Genomic DNA, 19,465 nt, shown 5'->3' with positions numbered 1-19,465 from the left:
TTTTTTTAAAGATTTTATTTTTCCTTTTTCTCCCCAAAGCCCCCCAGTACATAGTTGTGTAGTTTTAGTTGTGGGTCTTTCCAATTGTGGCATGTGGGATGCCTCCTCAGCATGGCCCGATGGGCAGTGCCATGTCCGTGCCCAGGATCCGAACCAGCAAAACCCTAGGCCGCCGAAGCAGATTGACGGACTTAACCACTCGGCTATGTGGCCGGCCCCCTAACTCTTTCCTTTAACTAATTCTCAGGGAAGGAAACTTTGGGGAAAGATGCTGGAGGAGTGATGACAGTAAAGTTGTTCTAGTTAACCTCTACAAGTACATTTTCCAGGCCTGGATGAGGGTCATAGTTATGGAAATACTTTGAGGGAAATCTAAAGAAAATTTTTGAGTAGACAAGCACCACGACTATTTAGGTTAAAATTGTTAAGTACCACTGTTCCTGGCCTCCGGAGAGCAAAGGTTCCTAAACATCTGTGTCCCCTATAGCAGCAAAGTACCACTGCTTCTGTTCAGTTGGCAAATAATGTCTTTTATGTTCGTGTATAGAAAGTTACCTACGTGAATTGTAAGGTACCAATTATGATCAGTGCTACTATGAACTTATGTAATACCGTGGGGCTTAGTACAAACATCACTTAATGACAGGATACATTCTGAGAAGTGCTTTGTTAGGTGATTTCATCGTGCAAACATCAGTGTACAGAAGGGGAACAAAATTTGCCACCCTAAAATGTCTCTCTTTAACGTGAGGACTATGTTAAGCTGATTATTTGTAAGAAACAAGAGACTGAAATTTCAGTTTTTGTTACCTCCCCCTTAACTGCCTCAAAGAATTCAGATAAAAAATCCTGTCTCAGGAAGCGAGATATCACCTTAGTGTAACATGAACCAGGTGGTAGACAGAGGGGAAGCTAGAAGAGCCTATGATTGGACTTCCCTGTGTTCTTGTTTCTGCAATGGCCAAACACTTGTTTTCCAAACATTTGCCTTTTGCCTACCCGTGAGCTGGCTTCCTTTTCTTTGAAGTCCTGACTCTTCCCCACCCCCAACGTCTTTTGTCTTTAGCTGAGGATGGTATTTAAAGTGAGAGCTTTGGCCATTTTGGTGAGTTACTTGGTTTTCCTGGGTTACTCCCATATATACAAGTTATTAAACTATTTGTTTTTCTCCTGTTAATCTATCTCATGTCAAATTAATTCTTAGAACAGCCAGAAGAACCTAGAGGGTAGAGGAAAATTTCTTCCTTCCCTACAGTACTTACACAAACTTAGATGGTATAGCCTACTACACACCTAGGCTATATAGTATTAATCTTACGGGACCACCATCATATACAAGGTCTGTCATTGACCAAAACATCATTATGCAGTGCATGACTGTATATTAAAATGATGGATTGTAACGGAACTGTTACCAAAACAACCTACTCAACCTAGTCACACCCTTAATATACTAATTCATATTAAACTAAAGTCTGATCATTAGTAAGTAGTACCCCTTAAAAAATCATTGCAGGGTTGCCCAAGAATAACCTAAGGACTCCCAATAATGTAATGAATATGTAATAGCTTTATGACTTTACATCTTAATAAAATAACAGAGCAGTCACCGTTCAAGGTTTATTTGGTGTTTTAGTTGGCATGACACTTGAATAATTGTTTGCATTATTTATATGCAGATTTTTTTTTACATTACATGGCAATATACACTATTCTGATACATGTGGTACACAAGATAAGACCTTCTAGAACAGTTATGCACAAGACATGCAATACTGGATTTATACATTGCATCTCAAGATGTGACTGACTGAAGAAAAAGAAGTTGGACTAGGCATGTTGGGTGAAGGAACCAGAAGTTACATCACACAGAGTAAACACGCATCTGGTTTGAAGGGCAACTGCAGCCTGTGCAACACTGGCAGTCATGCCTCCGAAGTGGCAGAACTATTTTACACCAGCCAGTTTAGGACTACACAAGGTAACTATCAATCAGCATCAGGATATAGCTGCAGGGTTTTAAGAGCCACTCTTACGCCTAACTTTAGGAAACTGATGTTGCTCCTAGGTTATCTTAACATTACTGCTTCTGTCACAGGTCACATAAAAAGGACAATGTGCACAACCTCCAACTAAAATCCTCTTGCAGCCTAGACAGTGAAGTGGTACATTAGAAGACTTTAAAACTGCAGCTCTTTTTGGATCCCCCAAAGCGTATCTGCGCTCTTCTTCAAACGGGCCTCTTCCTCGGGAGTCAGAGTCACCTTCACAACATCTGAGATTCCATTCTGTCCCAGGATGCACGGCACACTAAGGAAGACGTCTTCTTTTATTCCATAGAGACCCTGCAGACAAAATGGAAAACATTTTACGTTTTGTCTATGAATTCTGGGGTCTCCCAAGACTTGCATTCTCTACAAGTGTCAGGCTTATTTAATACAACTTAGTAAGTAGAAATTCCTTTCCACGTTTCCAGTTAGGAGGTAATAAACATGTAAAAGGAAGTCGTTAAAAGAGCAGCAAGATTTCCATTCTAAAAGAAAATCCAAACCACTGCTATTATTCATAGCACTTTCCAATTTTTATTGTCTAACCCTTTGGTGACTCTAACTTGAGTGTGATTTCTGTTTTTCCCAAAGGAGATCTGTTTCTTTGATGGTCTTCCACCTATCTCAGCATGATTGAAGAGTTTTTCAGTCAAGAAGTTATCAAGTAGCTATGTGCTGAACACAGTGCTAGTGGGCATTGATCCTAACGCCCCACCAAGTCTTTTCGAAAAAGAAAGTTGCAGGTGTGTTAATTTATTTGACTTAAATCAATAATTGAGGACTTACATTAATCTAATTGCTTTCTCAGAAGAATCTTTTTTAAAGAACAGGAAATAATAGCATTCAAGTGAAATGTATCAGTACATAGACCCACCTTAATCATGGTGGAAATTGGATGCACTCGCCTAAGATTCTTCATTATACTTTCTGCCAAATCTGCCACAGACAGTCCAATGGCCCAGGATGTGTAGCCTTTCAGTTTGATCACCTCATAAGCACTGTAGGGTAGGGAAGAGCAGGGGAAGGTATGAAAAAATAGGGTGGGAGAAACAGAGAAAAACAAAGCTTTCACTGAACACACGCTGTATAGTAAACAATGCCACAAAGTTGCATTATATATACACCTAAGAGTAACCCTTGCCAGGTAAACCAGGACATTATATATAGGGATGTTCAGAACAGTACCGTTAGGAATAGCAAAAACCTGGCAACAAGCCCAGTGCTCTCCAACAGGGGAATGGAGAAATTGTGGTATCTTCACATACAGTGAATACATCCCATACAGTGAAATATTACACAGCTGCCAAAACAAACAATTATAGCTACATGCAACAAAAGAGATGATTCTTTAAAATGTATTTAAAATGTAAAATATTGAACTTTAAAAAGCAAATCCAAGAAGATTACATTTAGCATGCTTGACTCAGGATTATTTCAAGCAGGGAGAGGGTAGGGGGACAGAGGGAAGAGTGGGAGAAGGAGCAAAGAACTCACTCATCCCCAAGCACCAACAGACTAGTAACTCCAACCCAACAAACACTGCAGTTAGTAGACAGCTATTGGCAATGTTTCTTGGGTTGCAGGGTGGGTTCACAGATTTTTATTTAATTAAACAAATACAAACAAGAGGGCTTTGCCTAGACCAATCAGGATTCATCATTCAATTCTATAGACCTGAGGTCCACACACGACCACATGACTTATAATAAGTAAATAATTCCACCAAGTTGAAAGCTGGCTTGTTTCAACAATTTCTAGCAGTTAATACTAATTTACATTTTTAGCACCGTTACGAGTCTAGACATTGCTTAAACTTTATAACCATCTGAATAAACACGAAGCAGCTGTGTTTCTATTCATAAAGACGATAATAGGAACTTGGATTTAAAAATTCTTATTCCTAGAATGAATCCCACATGCTGTGGAAGTAAAGACGGCATCTCAAATCGGGTAGGCTTAATCTAACTTGTTTTATCTTAATAGTTTGCAATACGAGCACAGAAAGATTTATCATACTATAAATGGAGAACTATGGCAAAAAAAGATAGGCTGTAGCACAAATACATGTCTATAATTTTTAATACCTTTACATCTGTTTTATAGTATGATCTTTACCAAAACTTCAGAAAACAAGTTCTCTGACAAAAAGTACTCAAATGCAAATGATATTAAACTTTTTTAAAAAATAATAAATTTTAACCTTCCACATTGCCAAATTATGAGATCTATTACCTGTCAACCACCTGTTTGTGAACCTCCTTCCAGTGTTCCTTATCTGCATCAGTGCCTAACTCAGGGTGCAGATTCTTCAGGGAGACACCAGCCACGTTCACTCCACTCCAGACAGGCACTAAAAGAAATAGTACAGGATATACTTACTTCTATGTACCACCCAGCAGACCAGTAATTCTGACCCATTTTTCTAAGTCTCTTTTCTTATCTGGGGAGGATTACCCCCTTTTGGTAGATGGTAAAGACTACGAATGCCCTTACTTCTAGATTTTCGTTGATTAGATTATATAAAACTAACAAGTTTCACTATATTCAAACCTGTTTTCTTAACCTATTGGGATATTTAATCCATATAAATTTGAAATATAAAGACAGTATGAGATCATAAGGAGAATTTTCTTGGCATAAGGAACTGAGAACTCTGCACAAATTATCCAATCTTTCAGTTGTGGGGCTGGCCCAGTGGCATAGCAGTTAAGTTCACACGTTCTGCTTCTCGGTGGCCCGGGGTTCACCAGTTCGGATCCCAGGTGTGGACATAACACCACTTGGCAAAAGCCATGCTGTGGTAGGCATCCCATGTATAAAGCAGAGGAAGATGGGCATGGATGTTAGCTCAGGGCCAGTCTTCCTCAGCAAAAAGAGGAGGATTGGCAGTAGTTAGCTCAGAGCTAATCTTCCTCACAAAAAAAAAAATCTTTCAGTTGTGATAATAATAGAATTTTTTTGATACACTCTATTTGGATTGGCTGATTTTTTCAGGGCCAAGCAGTTCAAGTCAAATATAAACAGCTGTGATATTAAATGACTGAGGTCATCCTAAGAACTATCATCTTATTTATTATGTCCATTGTAAGAAGCAAAAGAAATTTCGTTCCCCATCCCCCATGCCATAAAATGTCATACAAAATGGCTAAAATCTCAACAATTCTTAGCACATAATTATACCAAAAGATAGATTTCTGGGATCCATACTACTCTGATGAATGGATATCTGATTTTTGCTCTGATTTAATACTGAAACTCCTGTCAATATTTTTTTGGGTGTTTTTGGTGAGGAAGATTGTCCCTGAGCTAATATCTTTGCCAATCTTTCTCTATTTTGTACGTGGGATGCCACCACAGCATGGCCTGATGAGCAGTGTCTAGGTCTGTGCCCAGGATCCAAACCTGTGAACCCCAGGCCATCCAAGCGGAGCACGCAAACTTAACCACTACCCCACTGGGTGGGCCCTCCTGTCAATATTTTACACAATCTTTTTGAAAACAAAAAGAGAAAACAAGTCATGCTTACCACTAGAATCTCCATGCTCCCCAAGGATCCACCCATGACAGCTTAATGGGTGAACTCCCAGCCTTTCTCCCATTAGGTAACGGAACCGGGCTGAATCCAGGTTGCAACCACTTCCGATAACACGGTTTTTGGGAAAGCCGCTTATCTTCCAAGCCACATAGGTCAAGATATCCACTATGAATAAAACATTTAGGCAAAGACAGTAGGTAAATCATTAGATACTGATTGGTTACTCAAGATACATGGCTCTGTATGGATCTTGATATTGATCATGACAAATCGATATGTTTGTTAATATTTTTAAACCTGTAAACTATGGTATAATACAGCGAATATATTAAGTATTCAAGAAGTGTAGCTGAATGACAATAAACTGTGCATCAATAACACATTATTCATAAACTTATCCCTTATCCGAGATCTTCTTGGGCAAGTAACTAATTTTAAAGTTCCAACTCCATTCAGAGGCATTGTATCCCCTTTTATGTTTTAAACTTAACTATTTTACAAAAACACAAATCCAACTTCAGGAGAAAAATGAAAAATAGGAGCAATAGATATGTGTATACAGAATATGACATAAACCGTCAGTTTTACTCCAGCTCAGCTACTTATGCAATTAAAAGTCTCACCTGGATTGGAAACAACAAGCAACTTGCAGTTTGGACTGTATTTTACAACATTAGGAATGATGAATTTAAAGATGTTCACGTTACGCTGGACCAAATTAAGACGGCTTTCTCCCTCCTGCTGACGTGCCCCAGCTGTGATGATAACCAGCTTGGAGTGTGCAGTCACACTATAGTCTAGACAGAAGGGAAACAAGAAGCAGATTTAGGCCTTTAAGAGAACTCCATTACCCAGCCAGCAAAAATTTGTTCCATAAACTTTTTTTAATGGATAGTTTCATCAGTGTTTTGTGTAGGTGGCAGATGAATTCCCCCAATGACCCCCAGACTCCTCCTTTAGTTTTTGGAGTTTTATCACTGTGGCCACTTACATGGAGGAAGAGTATGTCAACACCCTCCTTATATTCTGGTTTTAGTCACCTTGTGACTTTATGTAACTAAAATTGGGAGGCACTGGAAAGAATCAAATGAGATATAGCCCCCAATTTTTTGCCACCTGAGCTCAGTGCTTACACTCTTGCACACTCCTATTTCTACTTAACTATTTGTCATATCAGCCCAGGGACAGGCCTTTTGTTTGTTTGGTTTTTTCTCAAAGCAGAGGCAACTTTATACTTATTAAGCATGTTTTGCTTCTAGTTACCCTGTGGCACAGGATGGTTAACCCAGGGATGAGGACAAGGAAGGGAGCCACCTACTAGCTAAGTTGTCGATGATTTTCAAGTGTCTAAACAAACACCATTTGGGCCCATGTCCAGGTTTCCTGGCTGGTGCCCATAAATGTGAAAAGGTCAAGCCAAGAATATCTGCTGAAGGGGCTCATTTACCCTATTCTTAACCCTGCGTCAGTGTGTGAAGGGAAGTGGGGGAGGTAAGTATATTTAATTTAAATATTTGAAGCAGTGTGGTTAAATATGGACCTAAGGAGCTTTACTAACTACTTTATAATTCAGATGCTTTCCACATCATAGACAAATTGGATTTCCTTTTCAAACCACTTACTAGAAATTGAAACTTTGGTATCAATAGGTACCAACGCAAAATTATTCAAAGGCCCTCTTATCCTGTATAAAAAAGAAATCTTTGAAGAGCTAGGAATTCAAGCCTGGTAAGAATTAAGCCTAGCATGGACCACAATATAAACTTGTTGAAATCAACCTTTGCCAGAGACAATTTTTGGTGTTCTAAGGAAAAGGCTGCCATGTTGGAGATCCATCATCTCTCCCTTCAATTTGTCTTCAATGACATCCACAAGAGCAAGTTCATCAGCCAAGTCCTAAAAGACATAAAATTTTTAATTAAATGGAAAATTGCTACTTCCAAATTTTTAGAAGGGCATGCAAAATTTCTATACTTCTGGCATAGGAGAGTTCTGCTACTTTATGAGTATCAGGGCATACCTCAAAGTAGAGACAGGACTCCATTTAAAAGCTGACTAACACATAGGAAGAAATACTGACCCTTTCTCCAACCCTCTCTCCCCACTGGAGCAACCTCTGCGGAAACTCCACCACCACCACCGCATAGAGGCAGAACACCAGATTGGCAGGGGTTAGAATAACATCCAATTATGTAAAACTGCTCTATTTACTCTCAAATTCAGTTTTACACATTGACTTTAGGTTGTTATTCATTACATAGGTGATATTCATCAGTATTAAGACTTGGAATTAAAAAGTGATATTCTGGGGGTGGGCTGGTGGTGCAGCAGTTAACTGCGCACATTCCGCTTCCGTGGCCGGGGGTTCATCGGTTCAGATCCCGGGTGCGGACATGGCACCACTTGGCAAGCCATGCTGTGGCAGGCATCCCACATATAAAGTGGAGGAAGATGAGCACGGATGTTAGCTCAGGGCCAGTCTTCCTCAGCAAAAACAGGAGGATTGGCAGCAGATGTTAGCTCAGGGCTAATCTTCCTCAAAACAAACAAAAAAAAGTGATATTCTGGATCATTCCCATTTACGTTTTCCATATACTAACGAACACTAACAGTTTTACATAAAGATAGATCTATGCGTTGCAAACTATTGGTGAAAGATATCAGTTGAAGCTATAAAAGTTCATAAAGGCATCTCAGACCAGGAGCACCAACAATAGCTTTAATACAAACGGGATGCATACCGTTAAAGCAGAGGTTACACTAGCTGAGATGCAGATCTACCTTCAATCATCTACAGTATAATGAGTGATCTGGCAGTTACTCTTATCCACACGAGTTAAAGGGCATCACAGGAGAAGATCATAAGTGGTTCACAGGTGTGGAAAAAACAGGTGGCATCCATCTCTGATCGAATGGGTAAGGGGTAAGAGTAGGTAAACCCTGTGGGCTCTCCTAACAGCACATAGAGAGCAACCTGTGTTGTTCTAAGACCTCTGCATAGCTCATTTCTGTCTTCAGTCTTCTCACTTCAAACCTTTTCTGTTCAGAACCCAGAATTCACCATTTCACTTCTATTAGGAATTCCAAATCTGAATTTCAAATATTTTAATATTGTAAGCAGCCTCGATTTCTTTTTTATATAAACCAGGCTTGACTACTGTAAAAAGTTTTCTGTATTCATTCACAAGTTCTTTTTCTAATTAAGTTTTACCTCCATAATTTGTACCAAAATTGCTATCCAAGGGGTGGGGGCAGTAGGGATTTGCATGAGAGCAAGATTTGAAGATTTTCCATTCAGTGTGATTTTAATTTTAGCATATGTATGTATCATTTTCAATTCAAAAATTACCTTAAAATAATTTTAGCTGGTTAAAGGCATGGACTCTTCTTTTTCATTTGCAGGCAATTAATGTATGTTAATACAGCACAGTGAATTTAAGGAACTGCGTCTCCAGTCTAATGACATTTTCTTCTTTTAGTTCAGATACTCTTTCACTATAGCATCATGTTTCAAAAGTTTGTTTCACATAAAGTTCTTTGAATGAGCGCATAAACTAAATATTTGTGTATACAATGTGTTACAGTTCTTGGGGAAGGGAGTGGGGCGATGGGTGGGGTCAAGGTATCCTTGGCTTCCAGAGCGATGGGCTCTCACTTACCTTCATTAAGATACTGATGGCACAGGCCATACCAACAGCACCAACCCCAACAACTGTAATCTTATTCTGGGGGACATGTTCTTCCTTAAGAAGATTCTGAATCAGCTGATCCTTGACAGTTGCCATTTTGGACTTAGAACCAGAAGGAATCTAGAGGGAGAGAAACAGGCACTGTCACTGCATCCCCTTTAAATGAACGTTTATTAACCAAAGCTGTTACTTCTTTCTGGGTACTTGCCACTAAAAATCACAAGGGATGAGTAAAAAGGGAGAGGAAAACACCCTCAAGATAGCTAAAGGAGAGTCGAAAGGCCTAATGCCAGGCTCTGGTCTCGCTAGGATCTTGGTGTGCAGGACCTCACCTTGGCGTGGAAAAATAATATTGACGTTTGGGTATAAGCAAAGCCTCCTGAGGGCTCACTCATCGTGGCGAGTTAACCCCAAGCGGGGCTGCCCTTTCCTCAAACAAGACCAAGGGAGCCGCACGCCCAGCTCGACTCGTCACCAGGCCTCCTGCCAAGCCTCTCAAGGAAGGACCAGAGAGGTTCGTGCGGAAAGCGCCAGCAACCGCTTCCCGGTGGTGCCGGGGGTGCCTGCGTGAGCTCTGCTCATGCGCGCTCCCTCGGTCCCCCCTCCCCCGAAGGGGCGGAGATCAGACCGACAGCTGGGTCCGCTGGAGCCGGCGGGTTTACGCTCCACCCAGCCTGGCAGCCGCCCCTCCCTCCCCCGCGCCCACGAAACTCGCGCGCATGCGCATTTCAGAGCGTTGGGCTAGCACCAGAGCAGTCTAGTAGCTGCTGGCCATTGCGAGGTTGGCAGTGGCCCCGACGCCGATAACTAAGATGCCCCGCCCGAGAGCGGAGACGATAAGGAACTCTCCTGTTCCCCGGGTCAGAGCGCATGGGCTCAGACTCAGATTTTAGTGCTCCGAAGCAGAAGCCAACAACGTGAAGCCCGGCTGGCAGCCACGCGGGCCTGGCACGGAGCCGGAGCCAGACTTCAGGAGCAAAACCAGGAACTGTTAACAAACCCGCAGGGAGGCGCCTCGTGTGGATTCTGCTGTGATCCTGGTTGCAGCGGCATGAGGCCCAGTATGAGGAAATTCTGTCAGTACAGGAAGTGTAGAAATAGCTGCAGAGGCCTGAGGCCTGGAGCCCTAAACTTAACACATACTTGGTGGACCCTCGATTTCCAGAGCCGGGGAGGGGGGCTTCGACTCTGCGAATCCAACCGTGCGCTGCGTTCACTGGAGAGATGATCACAGGTTGTATCCCGAAAGCACCACCCCAAAAGTCTGGACACCGCCCCAAAGGGCAAAAATATCCGAAAGGACTTCCGGGCAGGCAGCCCACAGCCCCCATGCTGGAACCGGGTCTCTCCTTACAAATCTCTGCTATTTCTAGACAGCCTTGTAAGGTTTCTGCAGCCTGGCCGGGGGCAGGGAGGAGTTCTTCCTGCAGAGACCTCCTGGCTTCACCAAAACCTAAGCCCCGGGCTCCAGCCCTCCCTTCCATGTGGGGACACGGGTGGAGGAGGGGCCCGGCAGAAAGAGGGTCTACTCCCCAACTCTGCCACCCACTCACTGTGACTTTAGAGATACCCTAACCCTCTCCCAGCTTTAGGTTCCTCCATTCTTCAAAACGAGGGAGTGGTACCGGATGATAGACCGTCCGAGGTGAGGAGGGCTGAGACCCTCGCCGCTTCATCTTTGCATGCACCGTGCCTAGCGTAGCGCCCGATACATCAGTAGCTGCTTAATAAATCTAATTTGCGCAAAGAGCGCTCATACTCTGCAGGCAGCAGCCGCGCCCGTGCAGCCCACCTCTCGAGAGTCCTAGGGTTAAAATGCGACCCGAGCGGCGCTCAGCGGCTTTCCGGCTTCCAGGAACCCGCCCCAGACTGCTGAGCTCTTTCAGCTCCATGGGCTCCGGAACCGGACCTCGAGTTCTCCGCCCTTTGCCGATTTCGAGCCCCGAGGTATGCCCCACCCTTCGGATTTGTCATCTTGTCCTGCATCCACCCGGACTTTTGACCCCAGGTTAGATGAGGCCACCTCCTCGGTTCCCCAGCCCGGCCAGAGGCCACAGTGCCCACTTAGAGTAAAAGCAGGGTGCGGCAGGCTCCGAGCCCACGCGTGGCTTGGGCCACCGCCTAGGTCTCCAGACTGTGCCTCTGGGAAGCAGCACCTACACCCCCCCGGGAGCAGGGACCCCTTCGCGGGCAGCTCGCTCTCCCGCCGGCGCGGGCGCAGTGCGCGCCGGGCCCGACCGTACCAGGAGTGCACGTCGGGTGGGCAGGCGAGGGTCGGCGGCGCGCGGCGGTGGATCCGGACTTGGCGGCAGCTGCTCCGGTATTCGGAGTGGGGCGCGGGAGGGGCCTTAAATGGAACCGCGCGGCTGACGTCAGGGGGGAACTGGGAGGACGTGCGGGAACCCACGTATGGGTCGGGCTGGGGGCGGGCTCCGAGCCGGGCGGGGCAGTGGAGAGGCTCCGGCGGCGCGCGCAGGCGGACCCGGGGCAGGCGAACAGACCCACGTGCTCCGGAACGTCTACACTGCTGCCCAGAGCCACGCTGTCTCCGGCCACAGAAACGCCGGCCAGAGCCACCAGCCGGAGACCGGCCGACCCTCAATTTCCTCTTCCGTAAAATGTGGAGGTTACTCTCGAGGAAGGTACCATCTGAATCTTCACCGCTGTTTCCCTTAGTCCAGAGCAGCTGCTGGCCCGTAATAGGCACTCGACAAATATCTGTTGAAAGAAAGACATTGCTTAGCACAGCCTGAGTCTGTTCTCCTTACCTAAGTCGAGTGATCTCCAAAACTTGACGCCGTTTCTCCCCCTGCTCCTGAGCTTTCCAAGTCTGCTAACCCACAGCGAGGCCTCAGCCCCTCTTGTCTGTGCTCCCTACTGCCCCACCCCGGCCAGCACCCCGCGTCCCAGCCACACCCAAGAACTCTCCGGTTTTTCTGTTTTCTACATAGCACGTTATTTTTACCTCTGGGCCTTTGCTCACGCTGCTTCCTTTGCCTGGCCTGCCTTCCTCCTCCATCTCCTCTTTAAACCATCTTCTTGTGGTCCCCCTCCCACCCCACCCCAGACACGCACACCCCTCCCTCCTCTCTGCTTCCACCGCGCTGGTCTGCACATCCTCAACCCGGCTTGCGTTCCAGGTGTGTGCGGCTCTGCTCTCCTACCTGACACCCAGTCTCCCAAGCTTCCTGTGAATCAGTCTACCTGCCTGCACCTGGGGCACCACCTCAACACCCAGCTCTGAGAAGGATCCATAATTGTGGGTTTTGAAGGGAAAACTCTAACCTCAGCTCCAGAAAAGCGGGGCATCTCTCTAACATGTCTTCACAGTTTTCCCATCCCTCTAGGATGCCCAGAAACCTAGGCTCTCACCTCAAAGTAATAGCTGGAGGGGCTGAGGGCCAGGTTCCCAGGGCTGGGCATTTTTCAACAGTGTCTGTGGTTCCTCAGTTTTTGCAACACTGTCCTCAGTCAGTCAGGGCTGGGCCCCTGTCTGCTAGCCAATGGACCACAGCAGCTGGCAGGAGGAGGGCAGGGCACCGGGAGCCGAAGTCGGGCTGGGGAGGCAAGTAAGAACCCTCACCAGGAGGGCTCTGGGTTGACCTCTGAGATAATCGAGGCAGAGAGTTCGCACTCCCCTAAATGAAGGCATCTAACAACAGCTCACTCCAAGCACCCTTTCCGCTTCTTATGCAGAACAGTAGCCTCGACTTAACTCTACAAATTCGAATAAAATAAGTTGACTGGGCACCTCCTATGTGTGAGGCGGCAAGCTAGGCAATCCCATATTCATCTGCACTTTAATTCTTTGGAGTAGGCACAGTTATCCCCATTTTTCAGACAAGAAAACCGAGACTCAGAGAGAGAAGTGACTTTGCCAAGGTCACAAAGCTAATGAGTGATTTCAGCTGGCACTTTAACCCAGTGCTGTCTGACTCTAAAGCCTTTGATTTTTTCCTCTACAGGATGTTATCCCTTCCCTCCCCCCGGTCCCCCCCCCCCCCGACTCTGCAAAGGTCAAGAAATATTGTAGGGGGTCCAAGCCAGTCCTAGGCTCAGAAAGTTCAGTTTTCAGTGAGAGAGAGTGGATGCCAGTGGGAATCTCTGCCCGTCTGCTGAGCGGGAACTTCAGTCTTCTCCCGCCTTCAGACTGCAACTTGAACCGCTGGTGCTCCTGCTTCTCAGGCTGGAATTCATACACCGGCTTTCCTGGGTCTCCAGCTTGCAGATGGGAGATCGTGGCCATTTTCAACCTCCATAATCACATGAACCAATTTTTTATAATAAATCTCATTTTCCATTTCTCTGGAAAACCCTGACTAGTACAGAAGCCTGACTAATACGGTTTAAACAGAAGAATGTCTGTGCTAAAGCCAAAGCAGAGGGTGGGCCCCATGAAGTGGGTCAGGAAACACTGTTTTAGTGGGCAGAACCGGCTTCTCCACCTGACCGAGTGTTTTATTAGGGGTGGCCTCTTTAAAAGGCAAAATCTCACAAGATGATGGTTTGACTAGGGGACCAGCTGGCCTCAGAGAATGAGTGGTGCTCAGCACCCAATATAAGCTTTTCCTGGAGTGGATCTGGCCAAAGAATCATGTCCAACCAAGACACAGTGCTGAGTCCTTCCTTCATGCAGTAATGTTTTTTACGTTCCTCCCAAGACTATTCAGTGACTCCTCATTCAGTGGCCTCCAGAATCAAATCTGAATTCCTTGGAATGGCTCAGTAGGCCCTCCAAGATCCAGTGCCCACACCCCTTCTCTGGCCTTATCTCCTGTTTTCCTTCATGCTTCCTATATGCCAGTCCCAAGGCTACATGCCATGTGCTTCCACCTGGGCAGCTCCTTGAACCCGAATGTTCTCCCCCTTGCCACCACCCCTGCCCACCTGAACCCACATCTTCACAGCTCCAGTGCTGTTACTTGGGCTTTATGTTAAACTAATGCTTATTGTTCTCTCACTAGATAAGCTCTTCATGGCTAGAAACCTCTTCGTTCATCTGCATATCCCAGTACATACAATAAGTGTATTTTGAATTAAATGCGTACCATGTAAAGGGCACTGTGCTAGATGCTGGGGATACAGAAATGAATAAGAGCAATTTATAAGCCTTCAAAGACTTTACCATTTAGTGGAGGAGAACAATAGCATCCCCCTCTGTAGTTAAAATACAAGACAGAGGGGCCGGCTGGGTAGTGCAGTGGGTAAGTGTGCATGCTCTGCTTCGGCGGCCCGGGGTTTGCCAGTCTAGATCCCGGGTGCGGACATGACACCGCTTGGCAGGCCATGCTATGGCAGGCATCCCACATATAAAGTGGAGGAAGATGGGCATAGATGTTAGCTCAGGGCCAGTCTTCCTCAGCAAAAAGAGGAGGATTGGCAGCAGTTAGCTCAGGGCTAATCTTCCTCAAAAAAAAAAAAACAAGACAGAATGTAACACTGCCACAAAAGAGGGAGAAAAAATTGCTCTAGCATTCAGAGGGGAGAGAAGTCCCCCTCTGGCAGGGGATACCACAGAAGGCTTCCTGGAAGAGGTAGCATCTGAGCTCAGCCCAGAAACAGACTTTAACTGGTGAAGATCAGGTGTTCGGAAAGCAGAGAACACAGCATGAGTAAATGCCTGGAGGCAGGAAATTCAAAGTGTGTTTACTGAATCTTTAGCTTTAAACGCCAGGCTAAGAAATTTAGGGGGTTCATTTTTTTGTTTTTTCTTTGTCGGTGAAAGTCACTGCAGTTTTTGAAGAATGGGGGAGATAGGGTGAAAGCGAGGTGAGTGAGAGGTCATGGAAAAAGGGGCACCTTGTTTTGTAATAATAGTCAATGGATGCTCAGAACCTACACAGCTCCAGTCGCATCACACAGAATGCATGCTTCTCTGACACACCCTGCACAGCCCCGCAGCCCCTCTGAACACTTGCTGACAGCCTGACTTTTTTCACCTTTTCTGTGGTCACAAGGCTGCTGGCCTTCATGAGTTGCAGGGCCTAAGATGCAGATGGCTGTATCCATTTCTGTCCCTGACAGGCCAGGGCCTGCTCTCTCCCTTGCATCTGGCAAGAGAGCAGCCGTCTGCCCCTGGGAGACTGCTTCATGTCACCCCCAGCCCCATCCATCTCTCACACGATGGAGTGGAAGCTGAGGACTCCACCCGACTCCTCCAGTTCTCCTGGGGGCCGTCTCTACTGGTACCCCTTCTGTCTCCTCCCCTTCTCCAGGCTGGGCTCATCCTCAGGTGCTAGATGCTGCCTCTGTTTCCCTTTTTGGCTTGGACTGTCATTCCCTCCAGAGTTCATTCCTCACACATCCCCTAACAGAATCCACCTCAGAAACTCTGGATTCCCTTTGCTATAGATCGAATATTTGTGTCCCCGCACCCCCCAATTCATATGCTGAAACCTAATACCCAAAGTGATAGTATTTAGAGGTGGGGCCATTAGGAGGTGATTAGGTCACTAGGGTGGAGCCCTCATGAATGGGGTTAATGCCCTCATAAAAGAGATGCCAGAGGGATCCCTCACCCCTTCTGCCATGTGAAAAAAACAGTGAAAAGATGGCCGTCTATGAATTTGGAAGTGGGCCTTCACCAGACACCTGCCAGCGCCTTGGTCTTGGGCTTCCCAGCCTCCAGATCTGTGAGAAATAAGTTTCCGTCATTTATAGGCCACTCAGTCTGGGATGTTTTGTCATAGCAGCCCAAACAGACTTCTCTACCGCAGGAAAGAAATAAGAGCTGAGCCCTTTTCTCTCCATCTTCCACTGACAAGGAGTTAGGCCTCAAGCTTTCCATCTCATTGATAGCTTCCAAGGCAAAGACCAGAATATAAGTGGCTTCTGAACTGAGGGCCCCAAAATTGGTGCTGCAGAGGGAGTCCCAAGGACACTCCAAGCAAAAGTTCCTCAGTGTGGGCACCAACAAGCAGAAAGTGTCCCTTATCTAATCAGGCTAGGAGAGGACTGTGGGAAGCTGTGACAGCCTTTCCCTCTGACACCCTGGGGGGCAAGGACAGTGACAGGCATGGCTTAGCAAAGCCATGATGAATGAGCAGCCTGGTGGAGAGGCAACATTGACCTGAGGGTCAGGACAACTGAGTTCTTGCTCCGGCTTTGTCATGGACCTCTGGGTGACATTGTGGCAGCCACGTTCCCTCTGCAGCCTCAGCATCCTGACTGTAAACGCGAGAGAGTCTCTCTCTTCCAGTTCTGACATCCAGGGGGGGCTCTGAGTGAGTCAAGCTCTGCACACTCCTTCATTGCTACAATTGCTTGGGCCTCAGAGCAAAGCTGCCTCCATTCTGGGAAGTGATGAGGGTTCCTCCTGGGGTAAAGGTGGATGGTCAAGGAAATGACTCTTCTCATAGCAGCAGGAAGTCCAGGCCTAGCATTCTCTTGTGCCCCATGTTAGTTCCAAACTGGGTCCAAAATTCCCGAGGCACTGGTGAGTGCTGGAATTCTTAATAAAAACAGTCTCAAAGGGCTTTGAAAGCAGACTCCTGATAACAGGAGCCCATCTCTCTCTGATTCCTGTGTAGATACATTTAAACCTTTAAATCTTACCAAATGGGGAATTACATTCCAAGCCCTAACTCAAAAAAGAAGGGTAATTTCCTGTAAAATTCCAAGAGGATCAAAGCCATTGCAAATGTGACTACAGCCAGAGAAGTCCGTTTGGAATTTCCTGGGGCTGGAGCGTGAGACCAGGGTGGAGGTCTTCTCAGCGGTGCAGCTGCTGGCTGGAGGGCACCCTCACTGAAGTCTGGGTCTGTGGGCCCTGGGTTTTTGTTTAAACGGCTGGACACAGCCAGGCATCTAGCTACATCTCACAAAGCAGGTTCTCCTGGGGAAGGAGGCTCTCTGCCCTTATTCGAGCCTGTTCTGAGGACCGTGGCCTGAAAAGGTAGTCCCACCTCATTTTTCTGGTATACCGGAGGGGGTTCTGGCTCCAAGGGGGAGCCTGGGATTCTGTTAAGAGGAGCAAAGGAAAGCTCCCTGGACCCCAGGAGGGATCTCAGGTTGTGGTGAGGCCAGTGCAGACATGGAGAAGGCCCCCCCACCCGCAGCCAGAGAAAGCTCCCTGGGTCCTTCATTTGTGTGTGGGTTAGGGTTGCTTTCATGTCCATTTTCTCATGGCACGTTCACCTCAACCAGGAGGGATAAGCAGAGCAGGAATTTTTACCTCTTTTACTGGTGAGACCACTAAACCTCAAAAAATGTAATTGCCTCAGGGGGCAGGCTGGTGGCATAGTGGTTAAATTCCTGCTCTGTGCCTGCCAACCAGGGTTCATGGCCTGGCTCCCCGGCGCATCCTACGCACTGCACGTCAGGCCACGCTGTGGCGGCATCCCACATGAAATAGAGGAAGATTGGCACAGATGTTAGCTCAGTGACAATCTTCCTCAAGCAGAAAGAGAAAGATTGGCACAGATGTTAGCTCAGGGCCAATCTTCCTCACGAAAAAAAAAAAAAAGAACAAAGTAATTGTCTCAGACCTCACAGCTAGTAGGCAGCCAGGTGGATTTCTAGCTCCGGGACTAGTTTTCCTTCCCCTGCACCCCTCTGCCCCTCTGTGTTCCGTGGGGTGCCTCCCAGCCTGGAGAGCAGTTAGGCCTTTGCTCCTTGGATATCAAAGGGCGAGCGTGATAGATATTCCCTCATGGCTGCAGGAAGGTGCAGGCAGGGGCTGCCCACTGGGCTGCACCAGGGCCCTATCTGACCAGCCTCCCTGGCACGCCAGTAGCCTCGCACAGCCCACATGCATGCAGGGCCAAGCTCTGCCCTTTGTACAAACACACTTGCAGCGTCAGGCTCTCTCAAAGGACATGTTAACTTACCTCACCGTCCAGTTTTAGCTACAGAAGGAGTGAAAGCCTAGGAGAGGCCTCACAGCCTTGGCCCCCTGTCCCACCAGCCTCTCACCCCTGCCCCTGCTTTGCTTACACTGCAGGGCCTCTCAGCAACCCTGTCTGGCCCACAGGGCAAACGTTATGCACACAGTGGGGAACGAGGGCTCGGAGAAGGGAAGGGAAGCGCTCTTGCCTTCTGCAGTGGTGACTAAGGGGCCAACCTCCGAACTAGTCTAGTGCTTTCTCCTCCACACCAGACCAGCCTGGGCTAGTTCCTGGCACTGTGGGTGTGGCTCTTACTCCCGTCTCTGACTCCTGGGGTTTTTCCACTGTATCAGAACCTCTTCCAAGAGCCCTTGCTTAGGGTTGGCAGCATGGCAGTGAGGCCTCACTCTGCAGGAGGCCACACTCCAGCCATTAAAGCTACAGGATTGGGGGGAGGCCTCCTCGGTGGGGCACTGTTTTCACAGAACTCTCAGCCTCAGCCTCCTCTCCAGCCCCCTCAGCTGCAGGATCGTGATGTCACAGACTCTCCTCCGAAGCCCAGCTAGTTCTCAAGCAACCAAATTTCTCCTCCTTTCCTAAGGGAGGCTGCCTGTCAACCACAGATGGGCACAGGCTGTGCCAGCATCTCCATGGCAACCAGGGGCCACAGCTTCCTACCTTGGGTGACAATCGAGAGCCAGCGCCCTTGGAAGGGCTCCCATGCAGAACCCAGGAGGGCTGACTGTCCTTGTAGGCCCATCACACCCCAGGGTCGTCACTGCGACTTGGGAACAGCCTAGGGAGGCAGCCCAGCTGGGTTGCCCTGGAAGACTTCAGACTCAGCAGGAGTTCTTTGAGAAAGGTCCTGAAATGAGGCCTGCGGAGACGGCCCTCCTTTGGAGCCCAGCCCTTCCCTCCCACATGGAATCGCTCCTCAGGGCAGGCTGCGGGGCTCTGTGGTTAGACCTTCTTCAGGGCAGTGGGTGAAAGTTGAAAATTCCGCAGTATGTTAGCCGGCTTTAGACTTTGCTCTCCCTGGCAGAGGGGGTGGTGGCGCAGGAGATAGACTGTAATGGATGAGGCAATACTCTCAGTTCTTGCCACCCTTACCCCCAAAATGGCCCCTGGGGCTGTTGAGGAGCTGGCAGGCTCTCAGCCAGGTGCGGTATTTATCAATGTGGAGTCAGAGACCCGAGGGGGAGGGAGGGCAGACTTGCTTCCCTTGTCCGCTCTCCTCATGGAGTGTGGGGGCCGGCACGGAGCTGACCTCACTGCCACAATCTCGAGGACTGGGGAGGCGTCTTCAGAGGGACTCTGTTTCCAGGAGACAAGCAAATCCGAATGCAAAGTGGCACGGATCCTGGTTCC

The 19,465-nt window shown here is 47.3% G+C and overlaps 1 protein-coding gene across 5 annotated transcripts; it reads right to left on the bottom strand.

The window, feature by feature from the left end:
• Positions 1-1,606: 1,606 nt before the first annotated feature.
• Positions 1,607-19,059, bottom strand: LDHA (lactate dehydrogenase A). Of its 5 annotated transcripts, none has more exons than XM_070272079.1 (9): positions 18,776-19,059; positions 11,516-11,990; positions 9,243-9,392; positions 7,362-7,479; positions 6,207-6,380; positions 5,575-5,748; positions 4,281-4,398; positions 2,923-3,046; positions 1,607-2,345 (listed from the first exon to the last, which is right to left on the bottom strand). In XM_070272079.1, the coding sequence occupies exons 3-9, from the start codon at positions 9,366-9,368 to the stop codon at positions 2,181-2,183; spliced, it is 999 nt and encodes a 332-aa protein (XP_070128180.1). In that variant the 5' UTR covers positions 9,369-9,392; positions 11,516-11,990; positions 18,776-19,059; the 3' UTR covers positions 1,607-2,180. The 5 variants fall into 5 exon arrangements, with proteins under 5 accessions (XP_070128180.1, XP_070128177.1, XP_070128178.1 ...); XM_070272076.1 differs by lacking the exon at positions 18,776-19,059 and adding an exon at positions 18,101-18,382; XM_070272077.1 differs by lacking the exon at positions 18,776-19,059 and adding an exon at positions 12,645-12,829.
• Positions 19,060-19,465: the final 406 nt, after the last annotated feature.

The sequence above is a fragment of the Equus caballus genome, chromosome 7 (genome assembly GCF_041296265.1).
Source record: "Equus caballus isolate H_3958 breed thoroughbred chromosome 7, TB-T2T, whole genome shotgun sequence".
NCBI lineage: Eukaryota > Metazoa > Chordata > Mammalia > Perissodactyla > Equidae > Equus > Equus caballus.
This window is presented reverse-complemented; position numbering and strand designations above follow the sequence as displayed.

Coding starts and splice junctions, on each gene's coding strand:
- LDHA (XM_070272079.1), bottom strand. CDS start 9,368: ATGGCAACTGTCAAGGATCAGCTGATTCAGAATCTTCTTAAGGAAGAA. Junction 6,381..7,361: donor AAAAATTGTCTCTGGCAAAG/GTTGATTTCAAC, acceptor CCTTCTGTCTAG/ACTATAGTGTGACTGCACAC. Junction 2,346..2,922: donor CAATTTCCACCATGATTAAG/GTGGGTCTATGT, acceptor TTTTGTCTGCAG/GGTCTCTATGGAATAAAAGA.